This window comes from Ursus maritimus, unplaced genomic scaffold, assembly GCF_017311325.1.
Source record: "Ursus maritimus isolate PB19 unplaced genomic scaffold, ASM1731132v1 scaffold_6, whole genome shotgun sequence".
Classification (NCBI taxonomy): domain Eukaryota; kingdom Metazoa; phylum Chordata; class Mammalia; order Carnivora; family Ursidae; genus Ursus; species Ursus maritimus.
In genome coordinates, this window is record NW_024426774.1 from 21873742 (window position 1) to 21890865 (window position 17124).

At 42.7% G+C, this 17124-nt stretch overlaps 1 protein-coding gene across 2 annotated transcripts in view; it reads left to right on the forward strand.

The window, feature by feature from the left end:
• The window catches only part of BABAM2 (BRISC and BRCA1 A complex member 2), a 398067-nt gene that overhangs the window by 362659 nt on the left and 18284 nt on the right, over positions 1 to 17124 (forward strand). For both annotated transcript variants that reach the window (XM_008700275.2, XM_040623041.1), the window contains one exon: positions 974 to 1127. In XM_008700275.2, coding sequence (XP_008698497.1) covers positions 974 to 1127 — 154 coding nt within the window. The remainder of the gene's footprint in view (positions 1 to 973; positions 1128 to 17124) is intronic.

A 17124-nucleotide genomic window follows, 5' to 3' on the forward strand; every position in this document is an offset into this window, starting at 1 on the left:
TCTGTAAAGCTAGGAAATTCTGTACACACTTTTTTCTCATTATTGTATTTTCCTAAGTTAATGTGCCTGTTCTTTGCCCTGGAAGTGATAACACCCACACAAATAAACATTATATGCCTTGAGGAGTGTGCTGTTGAAACAGTCTGTGTTTGTAATGTCCGTTTGCCTCAAACTAAAAAAGAAGGAGTCATTTTATTTTTAAAAATTGAGTTAAAGGACCCCAAAATGAATAGATACAAGCCCATAATACTGGTTAGCATTAAACATTGGAATCAGGCTGCACTCCCGCAGCAGACATAATACAGTGTTCAGATGAGCCCCTGTTGCGTTCCATTAAGGAGCCCCCACTGGTTTAGGAACTATATGTGGTAACACATCTGGAGAAGCTTCAAACTGCTGAGTATCAGAATTCATTGCTTGATTGGAAGTGAAGTGATAACTTTATTTTTGCTGGTGGTCCAGTGGCTGTATCCTATAAAGTAGAAAGATTATCACCTGCTCTCTTGCTCCCCGTTCCTAATCCGTTCCTTAAGGACAGCCTCCGTCCCACCCCCTCCATCAAATGCTAGATGAGGAAGGTACTGCCCAACCTTTGAAGACTTTCTGATTTAATAGAGACTCAAAACAGATAATCAACTGACTTCTCTATGGAATCCTGGACAAGGTCAGTGCCGTAGGAGGAGTTCACATGGCTGGGAGTGCCTGGCTTTTGTGACCACTTCATAGCGTTCGGTCAGCACCCATGCATCATGCCTCATATTGGTTAAACTTATTTATGTGTGGTTTTCATTTCTGTGCCTAGATTGTAAACTACTTGAAGTCAGGGAAGGCACCTTGGTATTTCTTGTTCCCCCTCTCCATACCTTTTACCTAAGCCTCAAACAGTTTTTGTGGTTCAGATAGTCTGTCCGCAGCATCCAGGTTTAGCCCATACATTTAAGCCCTAACTTGTTTCTTTTCTTTTGTCTTGCAGTCGACCTGCCCCTGTTTTTCCCTCGAGACCAGCCGACTCTCACATTCCAGTCCGTCTATCATTTTACCAACAGTGGACAGCTTTATTCCCAGGCCCAAAAAAATTATCCATACAGCCCCAGATGGGATGGAAATGAAATGGCCAAAAGAGCAAAGTAAGTGAATCCACTGCTGTTTCCTACAAGTAAGAGCATTTTGTTTATCTAGGCCAGGGGTTGGCAAGCTGCTGCCTGCAGGCTAAATCCTATCCTGTGCCTGCTTTTGTAAATAAAGTTTTATTGAAACACAGCCACGCCCATTTCTTTACTTATTTTGTATGGCTGCTTTCATGCTACCGTGGCAGAGTGAGAAATTGCAACAGATCACACACGACCTGCAGAGCTAAAAATATTTGCTGTTTGGCCCTTTACAGAAAAAGTTTGCCAAGCCCTTATCTAGACTCATCAGGTAGATTGTTGTTGTTATTGTTGTTTTTAACAGGTTATAGGAGTTACCTGAAATCTACCAGTCTATTTAGATTAGAGAAAAAGTACTAGAGGAATTAGAGTTGTGGATAAATGGTGCTGATGGTGAAAACATTGGCAGCTACTTCATGTATATGTATTTTTTAATGGAGAATTTCAGCTGACAGTAAACAAATAGAATTTCTGCTTAGTGGTCAATACATGGGTCCAGTACCAAGTTTTTCATGTGGAGCTGTAACGTCTGTGAAGGAACAAACTGATTAATATACCTCATTGCATCTCTACAGCCATTGCCCAAAATAGGGCCTGTGTCTTCCTCGTCTGAATAAATGGCTACACAAATAGCTTGGAACTGTTGGAACCCGTACGGAAGTAGGCTGGGAATTTGATAGAGGTTGTAGTTCGCTAGAGTTTGGAGCTTAGTACTGCCCGTGAACCTATCTGTGGAAGGCGTTCACAAGTCCTGTGGGATAGGTAAATGTGCAAGTATGTTGGTGTTTTAGGGGTAGGACTTTAGTGTCTGGAACACCAGTCTTCATGAACCATGGCCTCCTAGATTGAAGCAACAGTGGATCAAAATCATAGTTTCCCAAAATAAGTTATGGTTGGAGTAGCAGGTGGTCATTACTTTATCAGTCTGAACCGCCCCACGGTCACGCCTGTGATCCCAGCTGAAGGATGACGAGATCCACAGAATCACAGATACGAAGGGTATTTATTAAATCCTCTTCATTCAGTCATTCGGTGTGCATTGAGCATCTCCCATGGTCCAGGCAATGAGCTCCGTGCTGGGGGTAGAGTGATAAACACGTTGGAAGTTGTCCATGTCTTCCTGGAATTTATAGCCCAGCAGGAGAGATCAAAGCCTTTATCATACCAGACTTCTGACAGTTTTAAGTACTAACAAAACCTGGCCTGCCAGACCTAGAATGCTCTCGATTAGTAGGATTTCTTGCTCTTGCCTCCCCCTCCCCGGGACCTCTTTCGCTCCCAGGGGGCCTCCTGGCATCTCCTGTACTTTCTGTAGGTCCAAAACCTTCACTTAATCAGGATTGGGGCTCTGTTCAGTAATGACCGGCTGCTTCTGTAGTAGCACAGACCTTTCCACATTCATCTGTAGAATCCGGAAGTAGCATCTGAGACTTCAGTGTGCCCTTTCTCCCTGCATTTCCCCTTTTTATCCATGAGTTCCAAGTCTGAAATTCTATTTAAGGAAAACAACAGACATCTGCAAATGTACCTAATAACAATGATTAAGACTTACATATCTTGAAACAGACTTGAAAAAAAAGGGATTAAAAAATAAGTTTTATGTTTGGGGTATTGCAATTGTTTAATTTTCTGGGCTTTCCCTGTGTATATACAAGATCTGCCCTTAGAAGATGGGCTGTTATTTGTGGTATGTGCTGTGGAGTCTGAACCAGACATGTCCTTGTGGTTTCCATGGCAAAACTGTGTGTGTGCGTGCGTGTGTGTGCGTGTGTTTCTTAACTAGACATTTTAGCATGTATGAATTGAGTCTTTAAGGAGCTGCAGACCACAAGCCTGTGATTTCAGTATAGGAATATCGTAAGTGAAGCCTGTTTATCTTAACAGATTGGTTCAGAGTTGCAAGAGACATTTGCTTTATGTTAACACCAGTCTAAAGAAAACATCTGAAGTAAAGTTAAAAAAATCTGCTTTCTACTGTAGTGAAGATGGATTCATTTTAAATGTAATAAAAGAGAAAGCCAGCCGCTTGGGCTAGGAAGAAGAAATAGTTTAAAAGCTCTCTTCTGAAATTGAACCAACTAACTTCCCTGGGCTGTGTCAGAAAGCCAGGTAATGGATAAACACAATCAGAACTGTCCTGCAGGCAGGCTTGAGATTGGTGGAGAAGGTTGGAGAGAAAGGACAGAAAGAGAGAAAGGTCAACTGCAGCATTCCTTACACGCCCTGTTTCTTTGTCCTGTGAAAATATTGTATGTGCACAGTGCGTAAAAGGCTATAATTCACTTGGAGAGCTCTGCCCATGACATAAACACTCTCACGGTTTATGAACAGCAGTAGAGCCCTTTGAGTGGAGTCAGCTGTTTATTCCCTCCTCTAGAGCAAAATTCTAAACATGTGAACTCAGGAAGGACACTTTCTGGCACTGACCAGAGCTTTTCCTATGACATGTGCTTCTTGCTCATGGTTGTCCAGCAAATTCTGTCCTCACAAGTGAAATGCCCTCTACTGGGTGAGCACAGGCTTTGGGGTCACGCAAGCCCATGCCCAGCTCCTATCACAAGTTCTAATCCAATAAACTCTGTGGCCTTGGGCAGGGCTATTGACCTTTCTGAACTCGATCCCATAAAACAAGACTATACTCTTCGCTAGTGCATGGGCTTGAAATGAAGGGTCGGTGAATGGACCTTCTGCTTTGTCCCACAGTGCCTTTGCTCATGCCTTCCCCCCCCCCCTTCCTGCCCCTTCAAATCCTTCAGCGTTCTTCCGTCCGATTTTCTCCATCCATGCCTACGTGCAGGCAGCTTCTTCCCCTCTTCCTCGTCTCAGTTGACAGTTGTCACGTACAGATCTTCCTCAGCTTATGAAAGGGTTATGTCCCTAGAAACCCATCATAAATTGAAAATATCAATTGTAATCTGAAAATGCATTTATTACGCCTAACCTCCCCAACATCATAGCTTAGCATAGCACTGCCTTAAATGTGCACAGGACACTTAACTTTAGCCACAGTGGGGCAAAATCACTTAACATAAAGCTTATTTCGTAACACAGTGTTGAATATCTCACATAATTTACTGAATAGTGTGCTGAAAGGGAAAGAAAGCATGGTTGAGGACAGAATGGTTGTAAGCATACCAGTTGTTCACCTTTGCGATCGCGCGGCGGACTGGGAGCTGCAGTCCCAGCATCTCGGGAATCCTGCCACGTATCACTAGCCCGGGAAGAGATCAAAATTCAGAATTCGAAAGTTCGGTTTCTACCGAATGCATGTTGCTTTTGCACCCTCGTAAAGTCAACAAATTAAGTGGAAGCGCTGTAAGCCAAGGACCGGGTGTGCTGCTTTGAAATCTCTTGTATTGTTCTTTTTCACATCTTTATGTTATTTCATTTCCTTAATCAGATTGTGAGTTCTTTGAAGGCAGGGGCTTTGCATATCTATCTTTTTAAAGGTATTTGTCGCAGTGTAATTTACATATGATGAAGTGGACAGATTTCAGTATATCTTTTGATGGAGTTTTGACAAAGTTACCTTCTACCCTTTCCGGTTAGTTTCCTCATCCCCAGGACAGACACTGTCACATCTTAGCTTTTCATTTTCTAGATACTTCCTATAAATGGAATAATACAGATTGTACGCTTTTGTGTCTTTTGTAGTCAGCATAATTATTTTAGATTTATCTGTTCTAGTATTCCTTTTTTACTGCTGAGGAATTTCCATTACAGGAATATACCATAATTTATTAATGCATTCATCCGCTTATATATATTTAGGTTGTTTCCAGTTTGGGGACTTTATGAAATGAGCTGCTGAGTATGTTCTTATATGAGCCTTTTTATAGACATACAGTTTCAATTCTGTAAGTAAATAACTGGGAAGGGGGGGAGTATGTGTATGATTAACTTTATAAGAAACTGACAAATTTTTTCTGAAGTCTTTATACCAGCTTACACTTCCACTGGCCATATACAGGGCCTCATTTGTTCCATGTCCTCTCTGACACCTGGTATTGTCAGTCTTTTAATTTTAGCTGTTCCAGAAGGGATGAAATGAGATCTCATTGTGTTTTTTAATCTTAATTTCTTGATGATTAATGATGTTGATCATCTTTTCATGTGCTTATTGGTATATCTTCTTTTAAGAAGTATTTGTCCAAATTTTGCCTATTTTTAATTAGGTTGTTGATTTTTTTATCATTGAGTTTTAAGATTTAAGTATTTATATACTTGTCAGATTTATGCATTACAAGTATTTTCTCTGAATCTGTGACTTGCCTTTTCATTTTCTTAACGGTGTCTTTTGATGAGCAAAAAATTTTTATTTTTAATGAAATTGATTTTATTAGTGTTTTCTTTTTATGTTAATGCTTTTTGTAGCCTTATAATTATTTGCCTACCACAAGGTCATAAAGAGAGTCTTCTAAGTTTGTTTGTTTTACGAGCTTTCATTTTGGTTTGACGTTTTAGGTCTCTGATCCATCTCAAATTAATTTTTGTGTACGGTATGAGATGGCCGCTGAAGTTAATTGTTTACATATATCCAGGTATGCCAGCAACATGTGTTGAAAAAAGTTTTTCTTTCTCTGTTGAATTACCTTCATGCTTTTGTCAGAATAAATTGACTGTATATGAGTGGGTCTATTTCTGGATACTCTGTTCTGTTTCATTGGTCTATTTTTCTGTTGGTATGCTAAGCCCAATATTTCTTAAAATCAGGAAATGTAAATTCTTCAACTTTGTTCTTTTTGAAGATTGTCTTGGCTATTCTGGGTGTTTTGCATTTCCATATAAATTTTAGAATTAGTTTGTCAATTCCAACTCCAACTTCCCCTCAAAAAAAAAAAAAAAAAGCCCACTGAGATTTTGGTTGGCATTAAATCTATAGATCAACAAGGGGGAAAATTGACATTTTAACAATATTGAATCTTCGAATCAATGAACAGCGTTTTATTTAGGTCTTCTTTAATTTCTCTGAGAAGTGTTTTGAGATTTCAGTGTGCAAGTCGTGCATTTTTAAGGTGGTTTTGCTTTTATTATAAATGATAGTTTTTTAGATTTTATTTTCAACTTGTTGCTGGTATATGGGAATACAAATGATTTTTCTGTATTGATCTGGTGCCCTTTGACATTGCTAAGTTCATGATTACTACTCCATTCTAGTAGCTTTTTTGTAGTTTTCTTAGCGTTTTTTCCATAAACAGTCATATCATCTGTTAACGGCTTTTTTATTTCCATCTTTATTATTTTTGTGTTTTTAAATTTCTTTTTCTTACCTGCTTGCACTGGCTTGGACCTCCAGTATAATGTTGTACACGGTGGTAAGAGCAGACATCTTGCCTTATGTGTCCACATTAAGGTTGAGGTTAGCAGTAGGTTTTACACAGATGTCTCTATCACATTGAAGAAGTTCTCTTATATGCCCACTTTGCTAAGAGTTTCTGTCATGAATGGGTGTCGAATTCTGTAGAATGCTTTTTCTGTATCTATTGGCCTGATCCTATGGTTTTGCTTTATTCTATTAAAGTGGTGAATTACGTTAATTAGTTTTTGAGTATTGGACCAACCTTGCATTCCAGGAATAAATAAACCTCTTCAGTCATGATGTGTATCCTTTATATTATTAGATTTGATTTACTGATGTTGTGTTAAGATGTTTGTATTTTCACACTTATTTTAATGAGTGATATTGGTCTGAGATTTCTTGTGTTATCCTGTCAGATTTTGATAAACACACCATGCTGGCTTCATACAGGAAAATTTTCCTTCCACCTCTGTTTCTGTATTTTTTTTATGTTCAGTGGAGTTTTATTTATGGAAAGAAATTCAAAGAAATCATTACTAAATATAGGGATACTCATCATTTTTTCTTGTGTTAGTTTTAGCAAGTTGTGTTTTTTTAAGCAAGTTATCCCGTCTAAGTTGTTGAGTTGACTGGTGCAAGATTGTTTATAATATACCCTCGTTTTCCTTTTAATATCTGTGGGCTATAGTGATATAACTTCTTTCATTCCTTATAGTGAAAGTTTCTGTTTTTTTGTCCCCTCCTTCCCTTAAAACAGTCTAGCTAGGGGTTTATCAGTTTTACTTATCTTTCCAAAGAAAGTTATTTATGTTTTTAGTTTATGGTTTTATCTTTATTATTTCCTTCCTTCTTTTTGTTTTTAGTTTAATTTGTTCTTCTTTTTCAAGCCTCTTAGAATGGAAGCTTAGGTTATTGATTTTAATCCCTTCTTGTTTAATATAAGCCTTTAAAGCTACAAATTTCTCTCTAAGGTTTACATTAGCTGCATCCCACAAATTTTGATACATTTTTTGTTACTTTGTTAGAAATATTTTCTAATTTCTCTTGTGAATTCTTTTTGAACCATGCATTGTTTATAATTACGCTACTTGAATTTCAAGTGTTTGGGGATTTTTCTAGATATTTTACTGATTTCTAATTTACTTCTGTTTTGGTTGGAGATCATAATCGGTAAGATTTCAAGCCTTTGAAATCTATTGAGATTTGTATTGTGGCACAGTATGGTCTATCTTGGTAAATAGTCCATGTGAACTTGAAAAGAATGTGTGTCCTACATTTTCAAGGTGTGGTATTATATATACATATTAATTAAGTCAAATTATTTCTTACTGTTATGCAAAACTTCTGTATCCTTACTGTTACTTTTTTGTGTTTATTATATCAGATTTTGAAAGGAAGTGTTAAAATTTCCACCTGTGGTTTTGGATCTGTTTATTTCTCCTTTTAGTTCTGTCCATTCTTGCTTTTCGGATTTGGAGTTTTGTTACTTAGGTACATACATATTCAGAATTATTGTATCTTGGTAAATTAGCCTTTTGATCATTATAAAATGATTATCTCTATTTCTGGTAACTCTCCTTGACTTGAAGTCTTGCTTTGTCTGATATTAATATAGTTGTACCAGCTTTCTTATACTTATTTTTTGCAGGGTTTATCTTTGTTCATCCTTTTTCTTTCATCCTGTGTCTTTATATTTCAAGGAAACATTTTGTAGGTTGATTTTCTTTAAATCTAGTCTGATAATCTCTGCCTTTTAATTAGAGTATTTGGTTTATTTACATTTTTATGTAAGTAGTGAACTGATTGAGTTTAAGTCTACCATCTTACTGTTTGTTATTTAATTTCATTTTTATGTTTGTTTTTTGTATTCCTTTGTTCCTCCCTTCCAAATATTCCTTTTTATTTTTTAGTGTAACGTTCTTTCTCCTGTTGTCCTTTTAGCTACAGCTCTTTGTGTCATATTTGAGTTATTAATATGGTAAAATACATCCTTAATTTATCATTGTCTACCATGTATTAATATCTTAATACTGCAAATACAGTGTAAAAACCTAAAACACTCTTAATTCTCTTTATACTTTCTACTGTCCTTTGTGCTATTAGATGCAAATGTTTCACTTCTACCTATTTTGTGAATCCCATAATACATTGTTATTACTTTGGCTTTTAATAGTGAACTGACTTTTAAAGAATTAAGAAGAGAAAAATCACATTCCACTTTATTCTGTAATTCCCAAAGAAAGGACAAGGAGACTCATTTCCTCCCCAAAAAGCCCCACTAATTTTTAAATGTCTTCCTTGGAACAAGCCATCAGAAAACCATATCCACCCTATATGCAGAAGACATTGAGACTTGAAGTCATCAAGAAAAGAAAGCTCTGCCTGCATGATAGCCAGGCATCGTCGTCTGCCCTGTGCACGTCACCATTTCCAGTGCACTCTCGCACACTTTCATGGGATCATCACTGCAGCCCCGGGTGGGGTACAGTGTAGAAATCCTCATTGCCCTCCATGCAGATAAAGAAACTGTGGCTCAGAGTGATTAAGTGACTTTCCTAAGGGCACACAGATAACTTCTAGTAGTCAGGGCACAACACAGGGCCTCTGACTTTCTGCACATCTGTCCGCAGGCAAGCAGATGCAGTTCCCCATTCTCTTTACCACTTGTCTGAACCTCCCTCCTCAGAGGCCTGACACTTGGATAACATAAATACAGAGAGGAAATGCATGTGGTAGTTAAGAGCACTGACCCTAAAGTCAAGACAGCTGAGTTGAGACCTGTTTCTGCCACTCACTAGCTGTGTGACTTTGGGCAAATTCATAATCTCCCTGAGTCTGTCCCCTTCTCTGTTAAATAGTGAAGCTAGTTTTAGAGGGTTATTATGAGTATCAAATGGTGTGTATGGCTTTCTATTGTCACTTTTAAAGACTTTTTGAGAGAGAGAGAGCACGCGCGCGCGCATGTGCACGGATGGGGGGAGGGGCAGAGGAAGAAGGAAAACCAGACGCCCTGCTGAGTCGGGAGCCCAATGTGGGACTTGATCCCAACACCCCAGGATCATGACCTGAGCCAAAGGCAGATGCTTAACCTACTGATCCACCCAGGTGCCCCGGTTTTCTATTGTTATTTTCTATTGTTAATTAACAGACTACCACACACTTAACAGCTTAAAACAGCACAGATTGGGAGTCCAGGACAACTTTCCTGCATCTCCGTGCAGGGTCCCAAACAACTAAAGATGTTGACTGGGGTTGCTCTCTCATCTGAGGCCCAGCCCAGGGCCTCTTCCGCTTAAGCTCATTCAGGTTGTTGGCAGAGTTTGGTTCCTTGTGACTGTAGGACTGAGGTACTGGTTTCCTTCCTGGATGTCGGGGTGGGGGGGGGCTGTTTCCTGCCTCGTGGCCCCTCCAGCATCAAGCCAGCAGTGGCACATCAAATCCTCCTGTGTCTAATCTCTGACTTTGGTGTCACTGACTTCTAGACTCAGATTTAAAGGGCTCACTTGATTAGGTCAGGCCTACCGTTAATCTCCCTTTCTTAAAGTCATCTGTTCCATGTAACATAACAATCCCAATTATAGAAATGAAATCCACCATTTTCACAGGCCTGGGTTTTGGGTGAGGAATCTCAGGGGCCATCTTAGAATTGTGCTTGCCACACAGAGTCATTTGTCCAGTGTGGGGTCTGGCATGTTGCAAGCAGTCAGTCAGTCATTGTTCACCGTCATCGTCACTATCCCTGGAGGGAAAAAGAGTTTGAGTTAAAGGATAGCAGAGTCAGCATTGCACCCAACTAAACAGTCCCCTAACTTCAGTGACCTGGCCAGAGATTCTTGGGTTCTGGCCTGCCCCATCCGTGGCCACTGTCACCTGGAGTTGTGTCTTCTTGGTGCCAGCCCAGCCGGCTTAGAAAGTTGGAAAAATCCATCCTTCCATTGTTTCGTCTACATAAGCCAGCTACCAACTTTGAAAAACATATGAACTTACTAGTTACCTCCCTTGGCATCTTGTATAGCTTGAGATCTGTCTGGATGAATGGATCAGATGATTTTTTTTTTGTAATCCTTCCTAGTCTGATAAATCTGTGAATAGATGGAGTGGGTTTTCCATGAGTTTCATTGTGTGAAACATCAGCTTGAGCCTAGAGGCCTAAGTAGTTTCTTAGAATAGGATTTAACCCCAAACCACCCCTCCAATGGTTTGTCACAAATTCAATCCATTATATAAATGGAATCACTTGAAGAACATTTCAAAAAATAGCTTCTCAGTCAACACATGGGAGTAATTCATGAACCTCCTAAAACCATTTGTTGTTTCCCTTCTTGCCTCAAGGTCAGAGAGAGATGTTATTTTCTTATTTAGAACCTATCCAGACGCTCCCAGAGCAGTCCGTAATTCCCCGTATGTTCTTCGCCGCGCACACTTTTATTGTTTGTCATCCAGTTGTCTTTGGAGAATAATTTCCTCTTTCAAGAGTTTTTTTTAAAAAATTATCTGCATTCTGGACTATTTCAATTATCTTTCATTGTTAATACCTTGGTATCCCAAAGACACTGTTTTCTCCAAATTTGTCATTAGCTGCCAAATGCTTCAATCCAGGCTTATGTATTAGCCCTCTGAAGAAAACAGATAAAAACAGATCTCCTCTCCTAGATTCCAGAGAAGGGGGTTAGATGTCCCCCCCTGATTTGCTCCCCATCCCCACCCTTACTGTGGCTCCGAGGCCCCTCTGGGTCCCTCAGATACTGTGGAGCACAGCATGGAAATCCCATTTCGAAAAGGGTAGTTCACAGTGTGGTCACAGGAGCCCTGAGGGCCGAGGATTCTTTGGGACTGGGGGGGGCTGTGGAAGAGGTGTTTATGGAGCGTAAGTGGTTATAATGTGAGCCTGTGTATGTGTTTGTCTCTCCGGAACTCAGTCACTCACTCCCTTGCTGCCTCGTTGGTAGCTCCTTCAGGCAGCTCACACTGTGCCCTGTTCCTGTTGAGATTTCCTTGCAGAGTCCGGCCTCCCTCTGCGGCCCCCGTGCTCGGTCAGCTGGCTAGAGGGACATCCTGACATGTGTGAACCTATCAGTGTTACAGAAACCCCTGACAGGGACTTTGCCACCCTCTCTCTCTCTCTCTCTGGACCACTACCTCCCCTTCTCCCCCCCACCTCCCTGGCCCCCATCCAGTCACCCATTTATAGTGATATTTCTGGAACCCTCTACCCTCTGCACCCAAGCGTTAGGGAGATGTCCGGGAAGGTAAGAATTGTGGCCAGCTGTGATTGCTCGCCCCCAGGTAGCCCCTCTGCGAGAGGGGGCAGCTACAGAACTGAGCCACTCTGGACCAGAAGAGTCCTTGGCAGAAGGGAAGGCACTGAGGGAGGCAAAGCCACCAGATTCGGGCTCCCAGGAAGCTGTGCCCCAGTGATAGAACCAACAGTTCCAATGCTGCTATGATTCATGGGTTTTCTTTATAATTTTATTTTACCTTAAGTTCCCTAGGAAGAATTCCCTTTAAAAAAAAAATCCCAACCTCATATTAGCTGTACTCCCTTCTGGAGAGAAGAGGAAATTTTCTGGCCCAGCCAGCACAACTTGGGCGATCAGGGTACCCCAGGAGGACGGGAACAGAACCACGATGGAACTGGGGAAGGCCAAGGTCACCCAAGCCTTCCCCTCACCCCCATGCCCTGGGTTCCTGCGTGGGCAAGTGCGCCTGTCCCTCCCGGGGTTTAGAACTATAGAAGCTGTGAAGAGAAAAGTAAAGCAAATAAATAACATGGAACGATTGGGCCCTTGAACTCTCCAAGAGAATCATTTTGAAAAGTATCTTCAAGGGATTTGGTTTGTTTTTCCTTTCAGAACAGAGAGCAACTGAGATGGGGAGGAATCCAGCTTTGCTGCCGTCCAGGCATCCTCTCCAAATTGCGTAGGTCAGAGAGAACATGTTATTTATTAGAACCTGACATCTGTTGCTGTGAAACGATAAGCTCCCTTAAAAAGCCTGGCCATCCATTACTGCTAATACAGCCCTCATCCCGAGAGAGCTGCTTACCATCCTTCCAGCCCACACCGACCAGGCCGTACCAGGCACAGAGCGTTTACAGCCCCACTCAGCCTTCTCACTCCCCTTGGGCAGGACCCCCCAGACCCTCCTTTATAGGCGCTGCGTCTGTGTCCCTGGCTTCTTTCGATTCCACTCTTTGGCCTTTCCGAGGTCTGCTTTAAGGACTGAACCTCACGCCCCCTTCCCCATCCAACCTGCCCTCCTGCTTTCTCAGCGGGAAACAGGGTGAGGGTTTACTTTTACTCATGTAAGCCAGAAGAAACCACACATGAAAAGAGTAGCTGGGAAATCAATACATCTTTGTTGTGGAAATGAACTGAGTTGTACCCTTGTAAAGCTACCAAGCGCTCGGGGAGGGTTCTGATGATCCCTCCCAGCCACTGTGAAAATGTGGTGATAACCAAATACAGCTACTTCCTCGTTTGTGAGTTAGGGTCATTTATTCTCTTTCTTGGAAAAATAGGCAGATGTCTTATAGAGCCAAAAGGCTAGGGGAATTGGTTTGGGATTTTTATAGCACACCAAAGTAGAAACATACATTTATCAATGGAATCAGAGTTGCCTTTGAGCTTTGGAAGAAGAAACGTAATGGTAAGTGAACACAATGCAAAGAATAGTGCCTGGGGGTTAGGAGACCTTGGTCTCATCCACGCACGACTACTAATGCACATGTGATCTTGGGAAAGAAACTTCACCTCGGGCCTAGTGCCCTCATCTAAAAGCACTGGGCTAGTAGCTGATGGTCACTAAGTTCCTGTACATTTTGGAGATTTTAAGTGAAAATTGTGTGTAAGGTAACTCAGCATGCTTTTTTATTCATGTTGAGAAAATTCCATCTCTGTTGCCAGAGGTCAGACGCAAATTGAAAACATTACTAAATGGAGTTAAGTACGCTCTGTACGTGATGCTTTTCTGTACAACCCATATCTGGTATTTATAGAGCACTTCAGTTGCAGAACGTGCACACATATGCCCTGAACACACACCCAGTAAAATACTTCTAGATGTAATACATTTTCAGATGTCAAGTTAAAACAGCTTCTTGGGAATTAGGCTTCACTGTTCCGATGTACGTGTTGGTTTCTGACAGGTGCCGCCAGGGCTGCTCAGGGCTGTCACGTGTACTGTGGAGTCCAGCCAAGGCAGGAGGGCCAAGTTGCTTGTCTCTATCACTTCTCATTAAGGCATCAGTTCTAGAAAAAGGGAAGCAGCGAAGAACAGGCCCGTCCGTTCTGTGCACATCATAAATGACAAGCAGAGGCCTTGTTTCTTCAGAAATGGGATTCTGTCTTGTGTGTTGTCAGATCGTTTGGCATAGGGGGCACCTGTGAAAATGAACAAAATTCATGACTTGTTGAAATGTAGCTTTATAGAGGTGAGCAGAAACAAGGAGCAGATATCGGGGCAGTTACCTCTGCTTGGAGACCGTCAAAATAGCCAATAGCAGAGCTAAGTTGGGTGGCCAAGCAGAAGTGTAGGTGTGACAGTGGGGACCAGTCTCGGGACATGAAGCTTGGAAGGAGCCTTAGAAACCATCTAGTACAGCCAAGATCGAGTATAGTAAGCATTAACCATTGTGCTGGGAATTAAATGAAATAATTGGCATAAGACCCTTAGCACAGCAATTGGCATAGACTTGACATTCAATTCATCATTTTTATTTCCTGGAAAAACATGTTCAAGGCCATACAGTACCATGATTAGAACACTATGCCTCTGCTCACTGGTCCAGGGTCCAACCCAAGCCACCTCTGACCTCCCACCTTTACTCTGCCTGTTTCCCGCTCCCTTGCTCGCAGGAGCGGTACAGGGAAATCAATGTCTGCATGCACACACCCATCCACCTTCCCGGTGTGTGGCCTGGCCGTCTTCCTGGTGGCTCACCTGGGAGGCTGAGGGCTGCTGTGGCCATGGGGGAAAGCCCAGGGTACTCTCGAGCAGAAATAGCTCTTCTGGGAGTATAGAGACCTGGCACTGAGTACCTTGAAGGGAAAGTAAACGTTCCTGTGGCCGAACTTATCACTAGAATCAGTGAGCAAAAGAAGAAGGGGGTGTCTTGATGGAGTGGGCCAAAGGATAGCCGCTGCTTCCCAGCCTCCAAACGAGCAGGAAGGCTGCACATGGAGAAGAGAATGAAAAATTCCAGTGACTCTTATCTTCCCAGACAGACAGAACCCCTGGCACTTAGTCATGCCTAGTGGAAAATGGAAGCCAAGAAAGCAGAAGTGAGTCTGGAGTGCTCTAGGGTCGTCCTTGATCCAAAGTCACTTCTGAGGAGAACAAGTGCTTTGCCTCCTGGTGTACCCTGGCCCGTCGGGGCCAAGTTGCCAGGTAGAGATGCTGTGGCTGTCAGGAGAACAGGCTTCAGGGCAGCCATGATGGTAAGAATCAAGTGTAACAGTGGCTTCTGCAATTAAGTTATTGCTGGTAATTCATTCAGCAGACATCTAAGGGTGATCTATACGATACACAGAGTATGCGCGAAGCACTAGGGACCACAGCCACCCAGTGAAGAGCCCCAGCTACACAGCCTGCTACGATACACAGAGTATGCGCGAAGCACTAGGGACCAAGCCACCCAGGGAAGAGCCCCAGCTACACAGCCTGCTACGATACACAGAGTATGCGCGAAGCACTAGGGACCACAGCCACCCAGTGAAGAGCCCCAACTACACAGCCTGCTACGATACACAGAGTATGCGCGAAGCACTAGGGACCACAGCCACCCAGTGAAGAGCCCCAGCTACACAGCCTGCTACGATACAGAGTATGCGCGAAGCACTAGGGACCACAGCCACCCAGTGAAGAGCCCCAGCTACACAGCCTGCTGATGGATTTGGGGACGGTCCATCACTGATCGACATTCCATTCTGACAATGGGGCCATCCGTGGTTTAACTACTTAGTGCACTGGGTATGAGTCAGAATTACAAAGTAGGGAGCTCTGTCGCTCTTCTAAAAATCGGAATCAAAATTTAGACCAAAATTTCTCATTATTGGTCATTTTAGGGATCAGATAGTCTTTAAATGGTCATTATTCTAGTTGTCCAGAAAAGTGACATTTACAGGAACATATCTGTAAAGGCACGACTGTTGTTTTCTCAACAGAAATGACAGTGGATCCCCCAGTCTTTCCTGATCATCTGATTGGTGATGGTGATGGTGATGGTGATGGTAAATGTGTACCGAGTGCTTGTACTGTACCAGCACAGCTTCAAATGCTTCGTAGATTCTCAATTCCTGTAATTCTCGTAACAACTCTCTGAGATCAATACTGCCATTACACCTGTTTTACAGATTATGAAGCTGAGGCCCTACAAAGCAAAATGACTGGTCCAAGGTCACAGGGTAGCAGCATGGGAACGGAGAATATACCTCGGGTTTCCCGGCTCTTTGACTGCATTCTGCTCTTATACTGCCCCGCCTCTCTTCCCCCTTGATGGCCTGAGTTCTCCCAACTTGGCCAGGGAACTGAGCTCAGCATTCTGTTTAGAACTGCAGAGTCTCCAGGCTCTTGGCCTTGGTTGACACCCAGGTTCGGAGTGCCCCAAGATCGCCTTGCAGATATTTTGATTAGGCTCTCCCCAGATCACCGGCACCCTTCCATCCATCCGTCCGTCCAGCCAGCAGATGTTTACTGCATTCAGAGTAGATATCAGGCACCATGATTAAGTGATGTGTGGGACCCCACCCTTGCCTTCAGTGAACGAGGGGTAGGGTGGAAATGCTACATGAATAGCTGTCTTCCAAGGCAGCAGCACGCGCCATGTGCAGGGGACACGCAGTCAGAGAAGAAATGAGATCTGTTACCCGAGATCGAGAAGGCTGACACTGGAGTATGGGCCAGATGCGATCGAGGGAGGATGTTCCTGCCACAGGGAAGAGAGCGCCCAGAGGCCAGGAAGCAGGAGGTTCTGGGAAGGCCAGGACGCCCTGAAGAGGGCCGCGGTAGAGGAGGCAGATAGCAGTTCTGCAGGGTGGAGGGGACGTGTGCTCTGAAATCAGACCAACCGGAATTCACACCCTCGTTCTGCCTCTGTATAGGAGTAGTTTGTTACCCCTGTAGACGTTGGTGTTCTCATCTGCATGTGACGGTAGCAGTCTTCTTTCACAGAGGATTGTGAATGTTCGATGGGAAACTGCTGGTGTACTGTTGGTGTTCGGCTAATGGTAACCGCGGTTCTTAACTGCCGCGCTAAGACATTTGACCTTTTCTTCTGTGGGCAATGAGGGTTTTCTTAAATTCATAAATTGCATATTGATACAGTGTTCTGCCTGGGAGTAGATGTATAAATCCTAATAGATCTTTCATAGCCTGGGAACCAGTCGCAAAGGCAGTAGAAACTAAGTTCTATGGTCACTTTGGCGGAACACTGTAAAGGAATGTTTGCCTTGGGTCCTTTCACCCCTCTTTGCCCTTCAGTGCCCAGGGCTTTCAGAGACCAAATAATTTAGTTTCGGTAAATCCCATGCAATATTTAGGACACACTTATACTAACAAGTTACTTGTTGTTTATCTGACATTTAAATTTCACTGGGTATCCCGTACAGAGGGACAGCCCAAGAATCAGCTTTTGGAGGAAAGGGAACTCCCTGCTCTGCTAGGCTTCTCTCTTGGGCA